The sequence below is a fragment of the Pogona vitticeps genome, chromosome 4 (genome assembly GCF_051106095.1).
Source record: "Pogona vitticeps strain Pit_001003342236 chromosome 4, PviZW2.1, whole genome shotgun sequence".
Classification (NCBI taxonomy): Eukaryota; Metazoa; Chordata; class Lepidosauria; order Squamata; family Agamidae; genus Pogona; species Pogona vitticeps.
In genome coordinates, this window is record NC_135786.1 from 56,961,866 (window position 1) to 56,977,486 (window position 15,621).

General features: G+C 40.6%; 1 protein-coding gene across 2 annotated transcripts in view; it reads left to right on the top strand.

Annotated features, from left to right (window-relative positions):
* Positions 1-1,156: 1,156 nt before the first annotated feature.
* The window catches only part of CACNA1S (calcium voltage-gated channel subunit alpha1 S), a 78,185-nt gene continuing 63,720 nt past the window's right edge, over positions 1,157-15,621 (top strand). For both annotated transcript variants that reach the window (XM_072997463.2, XM_020805303.3), the window contains exons 1-3: positions 1,157-2,497; positions 4,955-5,060; positions 14,251-14,390. In XM_072997463.2, coding sequence (XP_072853564.2) covers positions 2,334-2,497; positions 4,955-5,060; positions 14,251-14,390 — 410 coding nt within the window. In that variant the 5' untranslated portion in view covers positions 1,157-2,333. The remainder of the gene's footprint in view (positions 2,498-4,954; positions 5,061-14,250; positions 14,391-15,621) is intronic.

Genomic DNA, 15,621 nt, shown 5'->3' on the forward strand with positions numbered 1-15,621 from the left:
CCTACAGTTAACCTCTCTCCTCTACCATAGTGAGAGATACATACTTCATCAAAAGATTTGTGAATTAAATCCATAGGGTAAGCATAGGCTTAATTTTCAAATCTTACTGATGATCGTAAGGTCATCAAGCCCAATTCCTTGCACTAAAGCAATCCTAAGAAGTGTTCAATGGCACGGAACCTCTGCAACGAAGAAGAATCCAGCATGTTACAAGGCAGTCTGTTCCACTGTCTAACAACTCTTATTGTCAGGAAGTACTGTAAATATAAAACTAATGTTTAATGGAAATTACTTATCCTGCAATTGTAATAGGCATCCATTACTTCAAGATCTACCCTGTGGAGCTGGAGGAAACAAGCTTGTTCCATTTTTCACATTATGGTCCTTCAAATATTTGAAGATAGTTATCACATCACCCCTCAGTCTTCTATCTAGGCTAAAAAAAACCCTGAGTTCTCTGAACCACTCTTCATAGGGCTTGTCTACAGATGTCCTGATCACCCTGCTCTGCACACATTACAGCTTTCAATATCCTTCTTGATCTAATCTAAGAACAGTAGAGTGGCATTGTTACTTCCTTTGATTTTAACACTGTGCTTGTATTACCGTTAATGTATAGTACTGTATTGACTTTTGCTTCTGCTGCATCTCACTATGTATAGACTCATGTTTAGCTTGTGGTCTGCAAGGATGCCCAGATTCTTTTCACATAGTATTATGCAAAGCCAGCTGTCCTTCATTCTATATTGTGAATCTCATTTTCCCATCAAAGTGCAGGACTCTCTACTTTTCCTTGTTAAAACTCATTTTGCTTCTTTGGCCCCAGTTCTGCAATCTGTTAGAGTCCTCCTGAATTCCAGTTCTGTCCTCTGAAGTATTAACCATCTAAGTTTGGTGTCATCTGCAATTTGATTATCATCTGGTCCTCATCTTCATCCAAGTCATTTATAAAAATATTGAACAACACAGGGCCTAAGAGAGAATCCTATAGTACATCTATTGTCACTTCTCTCTAGGAAGACAAGAACTATTAGTCAGCACTTTTTGAGTATGGCCTATCAAACAGCTACAAATCCATCTGAAAGTAGCCTTGTCTAGTCCATAATTGACCAGTTCAGCCATAAGAATATAATGAGGGACCTTGTTTAAAGACTCAATGATACACGATGTCCACATCATTCCCCTTGTCTACCAAGCTTGTGACACTTAAAAAAAAAATTAGGTAAATTAGCCCAGCATGACTTCTTGATGAGAAAACCAAATTTGGTCTTAGAAACAATAGTGTTCTTTTCTGAATACTTGCAGGGCAATGGCTTAGTGCCTTCTAGTACCTTTCCTGTTATCAGAATCAAGTTGATCAGTTGATGATTACCCAGCTCTTTTTTCCCCTTGCTGAAAACAGGGAAAATATTTGCTTGTCTCTGGTTCCCAAAGACCAAAACCTCTAAAATATTACAGACAGAGACTCTGAGATTAGATCCAGAAGTTTCTTTAGTACTCTAAAATTAAGTTCTTCTGGCCCTGGAGATCTGAATTCATTTTAAAGTACGTAGTTAGGTATTCTTGTACATACTGTACTTCTGTAAACAGAAGGGCAGCAGTCTGCTCCCTCACTCCTTTATTCCACTTGTACCTAGCTGAGGATTGTTTTCTTTTTGGGAGAAGAGGGGGGCAAAGTAGGTATTCAGCCCTTCTGCCTTCTCTCTGTCACCTCTTAGTAATCATCCATCCTCTCTAAGCAGAAGACCTTCTGTGTCCCTGTCAGTTCTCTTGCTTCTAGCATAGCTGGGAAACCCTTTTCATTACTTTTAACCTCTCTTGCTAGTAGGATTCAAGAAATCCCACTGTGGGATGGAGTTGATCATAGGGAATACTGTATGTCTAGTCTGACCTGCACCACCTCCTTTATAAATCGGTCATAGATGAAATGAAGTGAATAGGAACCTTCTTTCAGTAGTGTTGATGTGTGAAGCCCATCTCTCCACCCACATCCCTTCCCTGACCTGGATTGGTAGCTCAAAAATGGCCATGAATCGAGTATGAAGAAGGGACAGCTGTTGAGGCCCTTTTGCTGCCTCAGGAAATCTGACAGTCCTGGGAGCCAGGCTGGTGGCTAATTATAAACTGGCGCTTGGTGTATTTGTGTCAGTGAGGGTGTAATTTCTAGCCCTCCAGTCCACACCAGACAGAGAAGGTTGGTTCAGCAGGAAAGAGATCCGTAGGGAGCTTCAGCCTTCTATGTGAAGGGAAAGTGGATTTGGGGCAAAGAGGTGGAGGAAGAGGGGGTGAGGCCGGTCTGTCTGGAGTAGGCAACCAGGGAAGAGACAGCAATCATGGAGCCTGCTTCTGCCCTGGATGATAGCCTGAAGAAAAAGCAACAGAAGGAAAAGGCTAAGAAAGCAGCATTAGAACTTCCCCCTCGGCCTCCTCGGTCTCTACTCTGTCTCACTCTCCAGAACCCAGTGCGCAAGGCCTGTATTGCTATTGTCGAATGGAAGTATCCTTTTGGGGAACTTTTTGAGTTGCCTCTAGGTTGACATATACACAGTGTGGAGCCCAGGAATTTTGCATAGGCAACTGATCCTGGGTGGAAGCAAAGGCCAAAAAAGAATTGCTGGGAAATAATTTTGTTTCCAGTAGAGCTTGTTGTATTCCCCAAAAGCACTGCAAAACAATTTATTGGAATCTGGTATTTATGTCTGTAACTATTAAGAGGCACAAGGAGTAGGAAAGCATTCACAAGAGAAGCTGTGTATTGATTATGGCTTGAATTGCGAGTGGATTTATGTATGTGAGTGTAGATCACGAGTTGCTAGATCAGACGTTGTTAATCTATGCTCACTTGCACATTAAAAATGTTTGTCGGAAATAGCATAGTTCAAAAATTGTGACTCTAAAACAGTACTAGGCGAAGAGATTTGCATAGATTTCAAACTATAATTGAATTTCCAGTGATTTGTTTCAGAGTCAGGATCCAGTGATCATAATCTGTATATTTGTTGCCAAGAAGAATTCCCCTCAAGTCACATTTTTGTGATCCTTTTATCAGTTTCTTTTTCATTATATTCCCTCGATAGTTTGTAACTTGGCTGTTTTTCTGGAGTCATATGAATTGTTTTACCAAGTTGTTTTTTTTAATGACACAGGCATACTTGCTAAGCGGCATCTTATTCTCTGTTGCTCGCTGCTTGTTGCATGTAGTAGCCAGGTTCTCTGGGCAATGTAGATTAGCAGTTATGAAGAACTAGTCTTTTATATGTATTTGGATGGATGCAGTGAATATACTATTTTAATTCAGGGGTTTGGACAGGACAATCCTTTGTGTGGTTTCATGCTAAAATCACTGGCATAAAACAGATCATTACTGGAGTCACAGAAGGTGTCAGTCTTCTGTGAGTCAGAGACTGTAACAAGGAGTAAATAGTTTGTCTAGAAGTTGAAATTGAAATGGGATAAAATATCTCAGTACTGTATTGGTTAAATGGTGGATGAAAGAAGGAAAATGGAACTTTATTACTATCCAAATTGCTTTAGAATAAAATGATTGTGTGTGGCCTACAGGCAGTAGTAACACAGACTCATGTCTTTAAGCTTGCTTGTAATTCAAACGTCACGGAACCCAATTCCAAATGATGCCATCTCTCAGGCATGGTGTGCTGTGGGAGCAAAGGAATTGTTACAATTCTTCCCTTGAAGGAATCTGTGATCTTGAGTCTGGCTGGTTAGCAGCAGGGGAGATGACCCATAGGATGACAATAGCAGGTGAATCAATAGGAGAGAGGAATAAGGCACAAGCCATAGAATGCTGGTAGTAAGAAATGAACCAAGAACAATGAAACCCCCAGTTCACATCTTGCCTCTAGCATGAACTCACATTGTCCCCATCTCTAGCAACCACATAAAACTACTGATAATAATACCAAACAAGGGGTGCTGAAATTATGTATGTGAAGTGCTCTAAAAATTTAATAAGTACTGTTGCCATTTTTTATTCTAAATAGCAAACACAGGAAACATATAGACAATGGGACACTGATTTGGAGATTTTTACAATGAGATGGCTATTTGGAGAAAATATGTACAGTAAGGAAGTAGAGATGCCTGTGTAGGATGATGCCCAGAGGTGTTGGGAATATCCCAGAGATGCATGTCTGACATGAATGTGTGCTCCGCAGTTATACTCATCACACAGATACACACATCTATTTCCCCCATTATCTCAGCTGGTTTTAGCTTTCTCTTGTCGATCACTACAGCAACTGCTGTGTTTCAACTCCTTTCACAATAAACGACAAGGTACTTCAAATCACCTAGTCTGGAGGAACCCTTAGACTGACTCTAAAAAAATTCATGCTGGCTCAGTTCCGATACCAAGCCCCATATTCCATTCTTTTTTGGGTTGTTTCATTAGCTACATTTGTCCTTGATTTATTATATACATGAAACATGCTGAGTTCTGGGAGAAGAGGGTTTTTTTCCCCACGTGTTAAGGTTCCTATGTGTTTGAAGTCTAGCTTGAGGAACAACTGTATTTATCATTGTGAAGGTCAAGTAGCCTGTCATCACACACAGGGAACTTATACCTCATATGCCCCCAACTGTCTGGTTATTTTATGAAGTGTGCTGGAGATAGAACACCCTTCATTAGATTTCAGTGTAGTGGTGGTCATTGTATACAGAGACAATTCAGGAGTAAGAGGAATTCACTGGGAGAGGATAAAGGTGAAATTTTAGAAAGGAGTTGTTCTATGCAAAGTATTATACTAAATAAAATGCTATTAAAAGGTTCTTACAGTTTTGTGCCTTTGCCTTCTAGTATGAGACTTCCCAGTACAATTCTCATTAAGCTATATTTATTATTAGTGCAAATGGATTTTCATTGATTTTTTAACTATTCAGGGTCATGCTACAAATATTATGACACAACCAGGCTTTCCTTAATAGGTATTCTCAGGCCTTTTGAAACCATTATCCTGCTGACCATCTTTGCTAATTGTGTGGCCTTGGCTCTATATCTGCCCATGCCTGAAGATGACACCAACAAAATGAACTCTAGACTGGTAAGGAATCCTTTTCTTCTTCTTGGAGTGACCCCATCTTCTTCACCTGCCTACATTCAGTGACCAATGTACCAAGCAGGCTTTAACATAATTGCTGGATTACTACCAAGGCAGCATTAGGAAACCCTGTTCCTAATATTGGGTTGGAGAACCTATGGCCTTCTACTTGTCATTGGACTACCATTTCCTGATCATTGGCCATATGGCTGGGATTAATCGAAATTTGGAATGCCAGATGTTCCCTTCCTCTGGCCTAATGCTTTAACATATGGAATCTCAAACACTAAGGGCAGTATTCTGTTCAAATCAATGTGTACAAAGCAGCAGTTGCTGAAGCAGATGTGGTTATTTGACAAGATGCTGGTTGCATGCTGAGCATATATCTATTTATATGACCAAACATGCACCCAACACCTAGGTGCATCTGCTTCTGCAACAGTTGTTCTGTGTATAGTAATTCAAACAGGCTACTGGCCAAAATCGGCATTAGATGTATGATTTCATATGCACAAGTAAACATATTTCTTTGCTCAGAACATATATGTGCCACACATTCATCCCAAAGAAGACTTGAGGGGAATGTACTGTACTTAAAAGACAATAATTTTGTGTAATAGAACACATATGGCAAAATCCTGTTACTTAGATAGTATATTACACTAAAATAGGCTCATTGAGTCAATGGGATTTAGGGAGTCAACTGCTGCATGCATTCCATTGATTCAAATGGGCCTGCTCTGCAACTTACTATGCTAAAATAAATCCCAATAGACCCATTTGAATCAGTAGAGCTGACTCATTAAATCCCCATTGATTCAATGGGCCTACTCTAGTGCAAAGACAGGGTGCCACCGTAAAGAAGCTATGCTACATGAAGCAATAGAATTTTGGCCATACAATGGCTTATAATAAAAGAGTTGTTAATTAATAGGATCAGAGATGGGCATTTGGTGATTTGTGCCAGTTCTTTAGTGGCCAAACAGATGTTTGGTGCTTCAAAGCCCCACCTCCTCCAGCAGGCACCCACTCAGAGGCAGTGGGTGTCCTCTGGATGAGGTGGGGCTGTGACACACTAAACACCTGTTCAGCCACTAAATGTCAGCACAAACCCCTAAATCGGCAGTTCATGCCCCCCTCTGAACAGGTTTTGTTGCTACTTGTACCTATTTATTGCTGGCAAGTGATATAGCAATGAACTGGAGTTTTAAAAAGTCCAGAGCCTTTTTCTGTAAATGACTTGTTTAACCATATATGAAACATTGCCCCATTGACTGAATTGGCATAGTATCAGAGGATACAAAGAAATTTTTTATGAAATGTAAGCAATATTTGCTGTACATTGGATAAGATAAGAACACACTCTTTTGCTTTCTATGAATTGTTACAGAAATTTGTATTGTCAATTTTGTACATTGAAATAAATAAATAATAAAAGCTAACTGGCCAGAATTCTATTGGTGTTCGCATAAGATTTGTTTAACTTGCCTTGGCTAATTGCAGCTAACTGATGAGGTGTCAGGGCATGTTCATCAAATGAGAATCTTCTTCAACATGATACTCATGTGATGATTTCAGTGCATCAGCTGTTTGATTTAGGAGGATGCACCCCTCCAGATATTCAGGCTAGGGTTGCATCTATTGTATGCCTTCTGCTATAAATTAGTTTCTGAAGAATCCTGCCATATGTAAAATCAGTCATAATTTCCTACTGCTTGTATACAACCTGCTTATTCTACTGCTTGTCAAACCTTATCCATCCCATGTTACAATAGATCACTGGTTCTTAACCTTGGGTTACTCAGGAGGTTTGGACTGCAACTCCCAGAAGCCTTCACCACCAACTGTGATGGCTGGGGTTTCTGGGAGTTGCAGTTAAAAAACATCCGAGTAACAAAGGTTAAGAACCACTGCAACAGATGAACAGGCATGTGAAATCCAACATGCAAATGTCATCTATGTAGACATTTGATGAAATGCAGAACATGTGTCACAGAAAAGGAGAGGAAGAACGTGAAGATTTAGGTCAGATGGTGAGTTCCATTTGCATCCCTGGAACAACAGTAATAGGAAAGGTGATATAAGGGGGTATTATAGGTGTGATCAGAATTTTGTCACACTGGAAAGGTCATTTTGCTGGGAGTGATGTCCCTTAAAATGACCCTTCCGTCCATGCAGGAATTGTGTCAGCCTCACCTGAAAAGAAAATGTAACCCTTATAGTGGGCCAAAAAGGTCTGGCTTGAGCATGGATCAAGGTTGAGCTGGGTCACAATCTCCCAAAATGTCACGTGATCACTGGGAAATAGCTTGCAATTGAGAAAAGCAAACAAAAACCTCCTATTTCCTCCTGCTTCTGGGGAGAAGTTTTCTATTTAGCTTCCCCCTCCAAGTGAAAACATTCAAAAAGTGGAAAAAAGGTTTATAACCCAACCACCCCCGCAAGCACTGCCCTAATATACTTAATCCCCCCCCCCACTTTCTCAGCAAATCCCCAAAGCTGAGGAAGTGTTTAATTTGCCAAAATTCTGAAGTGGGTCTTTCCTCACTTCAGAATGTAGGCATATTGAAAGTTGGCTGATACAAAGCAAATGGGGTCACTTGAGGTCCATGTGCCATTTGGATGCAAGGATTGAGTCATATGGCATACTGGACCTCCTAGTAATCCGATTTAGTCCACTCCAGCCCACTACAAAATGGGTATGTAGACAAGCCCTAATTTTTTTTCATATTGTGGGGGTGGGTGGGTTCTAAACCTTTGTTTCCACTTTTTAAATGTTTTCAGAATTTAACTGCAAATATAAGAGCTTTCTTAAACAACATGTACCCCTAATGTTAAAGAAGAGATGCCCCATACTTTCTTCTGTTCCTCAACTGTGCCATAACCAAAATATAATCTCATATCTCCTAATGTTTTCCATATGTACAGTATCTTAGTTCTTCTGCCCCCCCCACCCCACGCCTGCATGGCCCACACATGCACAGACATACTCCTGCACATATACACACAATGCACAGATCTCCCCCACCCCACCCCCTGCTTGCATGCTTAACTGGTCTGCTGTGTCAAAAAGGTTTGGGACCCCCTTAGAAGGATGACTTGCATACCTTCATTACTAAAACACAAGATTTCCCATCACTTGTTGTTCATGTTTAAACTATACAACATTTTTTAGTTTCTAGAGATACAGTGTCAAATTTATAGTCCCCTCTGGGGATCAAGAGGGACGTGGTGGCGCTACGGGCTAAACCACAGAAGCCTGTGCTGCAGGGTCAGAAGACCAAGCAGTCGTAAGATCGAATCCACGTGATGGAGTGAGCGCCCGTTGCTTGTCCCAGCTCCCGCCAACCTTGCAGTTCGAAAGCATGCAAATGCAAGTAGATAAATAGGGACCACCTTGGTGGGAAGGTAACAGCGTTCCGTGTCTAAGTCGCGCTGGCCATGTGACCACAGAAGATTGTCTTCGGACAAGCGCTGGCTCTATGGCTTGGAAATGGGGATGAGCACCACCCCCTAGAGTCGAACACGACTGGACAAAAATTGTCAAGGGGAACCTTTACCTTTACCTTTTACTGGGGAGCAAGACATAGCTGAACAGCTCAAAATGTTTTATGTTTCTTGTTTGTGTGAATGCTGTATTCCTCATATTTATAGGAGTGCCTCTGGAAGAAAAACATCGTCCATAACAAGCCCAGCCTGTTATAGTCCTAGTTTATCTCTTCCCCCAATTCATTTCTGTAATAGGAGGTAACTATCAAACAGGAGATGTGGAAAATGGGGTGGGGGGAGGGAAAGAAAGAGCAAAAGAACTAAAATAGTATCTTTAGCTAACTAGCACACAGATGTGCCATTTTGGAGTGGAGAGAGGAAAATATATCATTAGGGAGGACAAGATATTAAGAGTAACTACATTCAGCTTCCTAGATGATGCCTCATCTGGACAAAATTTTATAGATACTCCTTGAAGGTATTCTTGGTAGCTTAAATCCTCCTCCCTCTGTGGGATGACTATGTAAGTGCTCCACTGACCAGTAATCCTACATCTGTCAAACTTCTCCATGCTGTGCTAGCTATTAAAGGCATAGGTGACTTGTCCAGGACACATGCTAACAATCTTCCTTGTCAGCTCAGCTAGTCCAACAAGATTAAAATCTATTGAATTCAACGAAGTATTGTCTTAATAGAAGCCCTGTGCTGGATAGCATTTAGCTCTTCTTATTACTAGCCATCCTAAACTGGAGAAGGGAATGTCTGTGGAACAGCTATTTAATGTAAGGAGAAACATAGGAGGAATGGAAATCAAGATTTCCACTTTTCTGTTTTAGTCAAATAGTGCCTCCCATAGCATTCAAAAAACAACTTCTGGAATTCTCCCCCCCCCCCCCCAAAAGGTGACCGTCCTCTCTATTCCTTGTAATTTCAATAAAAATAAATATTGCTAACCTCAGCCTGCTTCATTCTGAAACATGCAAAGCCTGACAGGGAAGGAAGCCTAGCAATGGCATGAGGAATTTGTGGTGATGGACAGTTGCAGCTGTGTGTGAGACGAGGGCAACAGCAACTTCTGATGGGGGGGGGGTTGACGGAGAAGAAAAGTACAGTAACTATTCTAGGCTGGGACTGCCACAGGTAATCAGCCTAGCTGTGACCATTAAATTGGTAGCAACAGCCAAGGATAGATGAGGTCCAAAGACAGTCAGTGGGCAGTGCTTAAAGAGTTTTTCTTCTCCCTTTACCAATGTTAAATGGTGTCTCTTTTGACACAGAGCACTGACACAAATGCAAGCTGGCTTAATGGCATTGGCTACTGAGATGCTTCACTCAAACAGCAAGAGATCCACTAGAACAAACAGAGGACACCAGGTCAGGGGATATTGCATGACAGAAAGAGAAAACCTGGAAATATTTTGACCTGATCTGGGAATTTCTTGCTTTGTCTTTAAAAACAACAACAAATCAAAGCATATATGGTCCTCATACTTCTGTACAATAATCCATCAGTGCCGGCATCATTGTCAAAAATTAATTGATATCAAGTAAAGTCAAAGAAACAGTTTTCTAGGTGTAAAATACTCACAAGTGCTTTACCACTCCCTCTTTCTGGTGGTGTTCTGGGACTGTGTGGGTGCCTAACATCACACAAATGGCCAGCCATGAAACATTTGTTGGTCACACACACTGTGGGTGGTCTAGGCTGGGCCCCTCTACCAGAAGGCACTGTGGGAATTTGGATTCTCAGCCCTTAGCATGATATCCAGCTGCTCTAACCCACTGAGCAACATCAGCTCATATCATTATCAAATCACCACCTTGCTATGAAACCATTGACTATAGGCCAGTGCTCTGAGAAAGGCCCATTTAATTCCTAAATTTATAAGTAATACACAATGTCAGCAACATAGGACAGTAACAGTTTAAATGTCAAGCTTTGTTAAATGTTTTGTTAGCCTATTTGACAATCCAACCCTGGTGAAAACTGCTTCTGCTTGCAATGTCAGGCAAAATCTTTTTGCAGCCTATCTGAATGGAGGTTGTGCCCCATGGTGCAGGAACCTCTGTCATTTTGTTCATACTATACTATGTAATTGAGGAAAACCACATGTTGTGGCAAACAGACATTTTTCACCAATTGAGAAAGCACCTCTGCAAGAAACGTGCAAAGACTCTAAACAACGAAAGGCCAAAATAATATACTGTACTTTGAATATTCAATTGAACTTTGCATTTAGTATCTGCTATTTTCGCAGTGTATAACAAGAGCTCCCTGCTCCATTAAACAGGAGCAGGAAAGTATCTTTCTGACACTTCTTTTATTCATCTTCAATTTAAGGCTAATATGTAATCCTGCTGTCACTGCTGACTGATTTACATTGTTATATGTGTATGGTTGAGTATGACTAATTACTGTGCATTTATCTAGAACTGTTCCCTCATCATATGATTGCTTGCAAATATAGAAAGTTGCTTTGAAGGAGAATTGATTTAATAACATACTCAGACCATCCATAAGTAAGCAGTGGTAGCATGATGTTCTGGGATCTGATTATGCTCAGTTATGGATGGCATCAGCGTATCATTACATTCCTTCTTCAAAGTATTTTTTCAAATTCTGGCTGAATGGATAATTGAAATCACGGTGTATGATCTGATAGTGTAAAGTTCAAAATTTGGTGAATAAGGTCATTTCTTCACACATTACAGTCTTTTCTTGGCCCTATAAGCTTATGTTATAACAAATCTGTTAGTCTTTAAGGTTCTATTTTAGTTGCATTCAAATGTAACATTAACCATAGCTGATCATGGAATTACAGTGGGACCTCTATTTACGAACGTCCCTACCTACAAACGATTCAACTTACAAACAGCTCCATTCGCAAAATTTTGCTTCTACTTGTGAACGGAGCTTCAGCATACAAACAGAAAAAAAATGCGGGAGAGGCGGGGAAAGCACAAAATTTTAATTTTCAGTTGACTGTTGGCCAGCGAAGAGGCTGTTTGTCTGCTACCTCACTCATCCCAGTGGTTAGAGAGTGGATAGGGAGAGTCTTCAGACTGCCTGATACAGTACTGCCTGGTACTGCACTGTATGGATTGTATTTTTTGGGGGGGGCTTTTAAAAAATTTTAGATTTTTGGATTTTGACTTTTTATTTTAAACAGAGAGACTGCCTGTTCTGGGTGAGTACATACACTGTACAGTATTTACTGTACTGTACAGGGTTCTTTTGCAGCTTGGTAGGGGGTAGGGCTAGGTAGGGGGGTTATGTTTCTGTGCCCTGATGGGTCTTGCAATGTGGATTTAAAATGTGAAAAGTAGACTGTAATATTAAATTAAAATTAAATGTGAAAATTAGACTGTAATTTAAAATGGAAATTTTATTAATTTATTTTTGCTTTCTGTGGCTTCTAGGGTTTGTGTATTGTGACCTCTCTGTTGTTTAGAAATGTGTGGGTTTAAAATGTGACTCCAAAGTCTTTTTTTCTTTGGGGATCTGTTTGCTGTAATAATAGTGTTGGTTGTTGATGCAGGCAGGCAGGCTATAAAATGGAGTTTAACATTGAGTTTTAAAATGGAGTCTACTGTAGACTCAAGGCTCCCCCCCCCCATTGTCTTATCTCTCTCTCCCTCTATGCTCTCTTTTTGTGATGAGGAGTTCTGTGCTGAAATAATGCTTGCTGGATTTTGTGGCTTTTTAAAAGGTGTTCTGTTTAAAAGGTGTTCTCCTGCCCTTTTTTAAGCTAAAAGGTGCTTAGTTTTGTTTAAAAGGTGCTTGTTTTTAAAGTTGTTCTGTTTAGAAGGTGTTCCCTCCCCCTCCTTTCCTGCTATTTTTTGACCTAAATTCATCTTAGGTCAAAAGAAGAAAAATTCTCTCCCTAGTGCTAGAGTACGGATTAACCGGCTTTGTGCTTCAATGTACGAATGGCACCTCTACATAAGAACCCAAAACAGCCGGAATGGATTAAATGGTTTCCAATGCATTCCTATGAGAAACTTTGCTTCTACTTACGAATGTTTCAACTAATGAACATCTTCTGGGAAGGATTAAGTTCATAAGTAGAGGTTCCACTGTAATGAGCTTAGCCAGAATTTAACCTTGCCTATTTTCCTCTTCCCTCTCCTCCAGTATGTCTTAGTTTAAAATTTTGAAAGTGCTTGTTATTACCCACAGTTTGTATGTTGTCTGAGTTCTAAATAGTAGTTTATAAAAGAGCTGGCTTCGAAACCCATGATCTGAAGCTGGCTTATTCAAACAAACTATAGGAAACATTAACCACAGTTGCTAGTCTGAGAAACAGGATGAGCAGTGATTACAAGAAACTGTATATAGCCGTGACAAAGGAAGGTAGGGTGTTCGATGGTATGAGCCAAAGGTTCAACTAGATTCATTGATGTCAGACTAAACATCTTTGTGTTAGTAATCTGAGATACAACACCCTCTTTGTTGGTTTCTCAAAGGTTTGTTGATTGTAAATGAAGGGGTTTGGGTTTGGATTTGAAATGGCCTCTGCCTGTTTTCCCATGGGTGAGGTAAGCCAAACACTGCATTTTCCTAAACAGTAAACACAGACCAAGATATGACAGAGGAAAGAACTTTAGATGGGAGGTTGGGAAGGATTTGAAGCCAGATATTGGTGCCAGAATTCCATTGGTAAATGGAGAATCATATGGGCTGTGCAGTCAGAGAATTCCATGTTTGTAATTTCTGGGTTGTACCTATGCAAACCAGAGACTCTCCAGCTGAAAACAATATGGATTCCCGGTTGTAAAAGGCTGTTGTGGATGACGCTTTATAGAAGTGTCAGTGAAATGGGAAACATGTACAGAATGGACTCTTCTATGTATATAGTGAGAAGCAGAAGCAGGCTACCGGCAAAAGTGTCTCCTGCTCTCAGTTTTTTTGCCTCTGTGAATGTCTACATCAGGGGTCTCGAACATGTGGCCCGGGGGCCATTTGTGGCCCCCCAGATGATAGTTTACGGCCCCCGCCTTATTGCCCCCCCCAAGTGCCCATGCGTCCTCTGCTGTCAAGAGTAAAAAAAAAAGCCTCGCCTTGCTCGCTGGCTCTCTCCCAAGACAGCGCCTCTTGCACCCTCCATCTGGAACTGCAGCCAGCCCGCCAGCACACCTGTCTGCAGTTCTGGATGGAGGGTGCAAGAGCTCCTGTCTTGGGGGAGAGCCAGCGAGTGAGTCGTGCTGCCAGCCCTTTTCCCCGAGTGCCCGAGCCACCTCCTCTTCCTCGGAGCCCCAGCCAGGCTAAGAAAACTCCTGGGTGGCTTCCTCGGGCTCTTGCTCCGCTTGGTGGAAAATCTGATGTGGCCCAGTCTCTGCCTCCAGCGGCCCCCAGGTAAATTGAGTTTGAGATCCCTGGTCTACATAATTATGGATTTCAGGTGCCGAATTTAGGTAGGTTCTGAAAGACAGAGCAGTCAGTACATCTGAAGTTGGTATGTTTTACCCTTAGCATAGAGACGGTGACAGGAAGCAAAGGGTGAGAGGGCCTTAGGTAAAGAAGTTGAGAATGCATTTTGAACTAAGATAGAGCAGTAGCCACCATGGGATTTTCAGAAGAGCAATGCACATAGGCTTTTAGATTTCTTGACAACATTTCTATGAAAGGAGGGTATGTGGAGAGGTCTAACTGAAACTATTAACTATATTAAAATTGCACAACTTTATTTTCTGTATTTTCCAGGAGAAGCTAGAATACTTCTTCCTCATAGTATTTGCCATTGAAGCAACACTAAAGATCATTGCTTATGGATTTCTATTTCATGCAGATGCCTACCTCCGAAATGGCTGGAATGTACTGGATTTCACAATAGTCTTTTTAGGGTAAAAGAATTTTGTGTTTTCTTTTTAATTTTAAAATAGAGTGGGCCAGGTTCTGCAGCAAAGTGTCTAGATTTCATGGAAATAATATTTAAAATTGTTAATATACAATGTTGCAAGCTTAACCTTTCTCTCCAGAGGTAGGTCCCATCGGAATAAACATGGCTTACTTCTGGTTAGACACATACAAGATTTCACCATGAATTTACACATCTACTTTAAATATATTATTGTTGCTTTATCTGTTGTGTTCATAATTAGGGACCATTGTTTTAAACAATAAGGACATTTTTAATTATTAATATTATTTTTTGTTGCTCTAGCTTGAGCTCCCAAGAGGAAAGGTGCAGTTTAAATGTTCTAAGAATTAATGAATAATTACATAATCCTGGGAAGATTAGACACTATTTCCAGACACATCCTACATGTGTACTTTCTGCACTTAACACCACTATCAAACTACGGTATTTTACTTTGCTGGCAACTTTGTTGTTGTTGTTCCATTATAACTTAATGCACAAAATTAATCAAAGCAAATACAGATAGGAGATGGATTAATTCAATAACAAAAGCCATACCCTAGAGATTGCATCTGAGTGACAGGACCTTTTGAAGACTACTGATTCATAGGATCTCCATACCTCTGTAGTAGTTTGATGGCACATAAGCAAACAGAGCCATTTAAAATATCTCATTGTGGAAGATGCATTCTTAGCCTAGGACCTTGCAATTGGCATTTAGACCCTCACTAGGGGTCAGTTCATGCATACAAGGGTCATGCATACATGTTATATACATATACATGCTGACACGTTATATAGCAGGTGTGACTCGTAGATGTAAACTGGATTTGTTCTGGTTAGCATCAGTCTAAAGGAAAAGCATGTGCTGAAAATACATGTGTCTGGGAGCTGCAACTTCAGGTATTTGAAGAGACATATCTCTACTTCATAGATTATGTTCTTAGCAAATTCTAGAGTATATCTGATACTTAAAGTTCAAATCTGTCCTTATTTTTTCCGTGTAATGGTGCAGATGAAGATACTACTTCCTGCAGAAATGTTAGCATGAACCAGCGTGGAGATAGCTATTTTTATGATCGCAACAACTGAAGAAGGTGCAGCTGGTGTCCCAGAACTGCCATCTGCTGCTTGGTTCACATTAATATTTCCCCATGGGGAAAGTAAATTCTGGAGAAAGTAAATAGGACTTGTATTTGTGAATAGGCCTGAAC